Here is a 1,100-nt window from a genome sequence, read left to right on the forward strand (position 1 = left end):
ATATTTATTTATTTATAAATTTACTTTTTTAAATATCTATTCTGAAAGATTATAAGATGTCAAGAATAATTTTTTTTGACAGTTAGGAACATCTACTCCACCATTAGTTGGAATTAACATTAGAGAAATTATATACAGTACACTTTTTCCCTTGGGGATGGGTATCATCTTACGGATGTTCATACTGAAAAATAAATGTTTCAACTTTAATACAAGTTGGTTTTCTCAAATTTTATTGCTGGCAATAGCATATCACTGGTTTTGCGATGCTGTTCTGGCAGATGCTTCATCGTTGCAAGCGGTGGATATACTATTTTGTGTACTTATTGGTAAGTTATTGAACTTGTACTTAATTTCTTAATTACTTCTCGTCTTGGATTCAATACTATATGTATCTTTTCAAGCGTGCCTGGCTCAGATCCTTCTTAGCAGCTTATGCTGGATCTTGTGCTCCCAGTGGTTACCGCGAAATGTTCTATTGGCTGCATTATTTACCAGCACTCACAAATCCGTTAGTCTCGGCGGTTGGATCTTACGTGGGGCATACCACGGCTCAGCTCACGGGCCAGCAGTGAATTTACCATTGAGAATATTACCTGTTGCACAATTGTTATTAGGTAGTTTGTTAGCCAGCTGGTTGGCTCCATAAAATGGAATTAATAGAATCATGGATAAATTTTAGAAAAAAATTTAACGAGATTAAATTATTAAAAGTTAACTATAAATAAAACATGAAATATTGAAATATACATAAATTTAATACATATATCAAGATCGTCAACATTTTCATATTTCATTATTTTAAATTTCTTAAGGACTTTAATTAGACAAACTTCACGCAAAGAATAATTTTTGTGTTATCAAATAGTTTTATTCGTTCGTTAATTAAATTATCTAGAATGAATACGTTTTAAAACGAGCAATTTTGCATATAATATGTTACTTATATGTTATTTATGATCGTTACATATTGTATAATACGATACTTACCTTGAAACTGGATGGAATGGTTTGTAAGAATCATGTATTACTTTTAATCTGGATTGAAAGAATTTATGTAAATAATTCGAGAAATATTTCATATATATATATATATATAT

The 1,100-nt window shown here is 29.9% G+C and overlaps 1 protein-coding gene across 4 annotated transcripts in view; it reads left to right on the forward strand.

Annotated features, from left to right (window-relative positions):
* LOC108747373 (sodium/bile acid cotransporter 7-B-like) overlaps window positions 1-687 on the forward strand; it is a 3,081-nt gene extending 2,394 nt beyond the window's left edge. For 2 of the 4 annotated variants that reach the window (XM_018484793.1, XM_018484794.1), the window contains exons 5-6: window positions 83-329; window positions 405-649. In XM_018484793.1, coding sequence (XP_018340295.1) covers window positions 83-329; window positions 405-649 — 492 coding nt within the window. Of the gene's footprint in view, window positions 1-82; window positions 330-404 lie in introns of all 4 variants that reach the window. The other 2 variants (XM_018484797.1, XM_018484795.1) reach the window with 2 other exon arrangements.
* Window positions 688-1,100: the final 413 nt, after the last annotated feature.

The sequence above is a fragment of the Trachymyrmex septentrionalis genome, unplaced genomic scaffold (genome assembly GCF_001594115.1).
Source record: "Trachymyrmex septentrionalis isolate Tsep2-gDNA-1 unplaced genomic scaffold, Tsep1.0 scaffold2, whole genome shotgun sequence".
NCBI classification, from domain to species: domain Eukaryota; kingdom Metazoa; phylum Arthropoda; class Insecta; order Hymenoptera; family Formicidae; genus Trachymyrmex; species Trachymyrmex septentrionalis.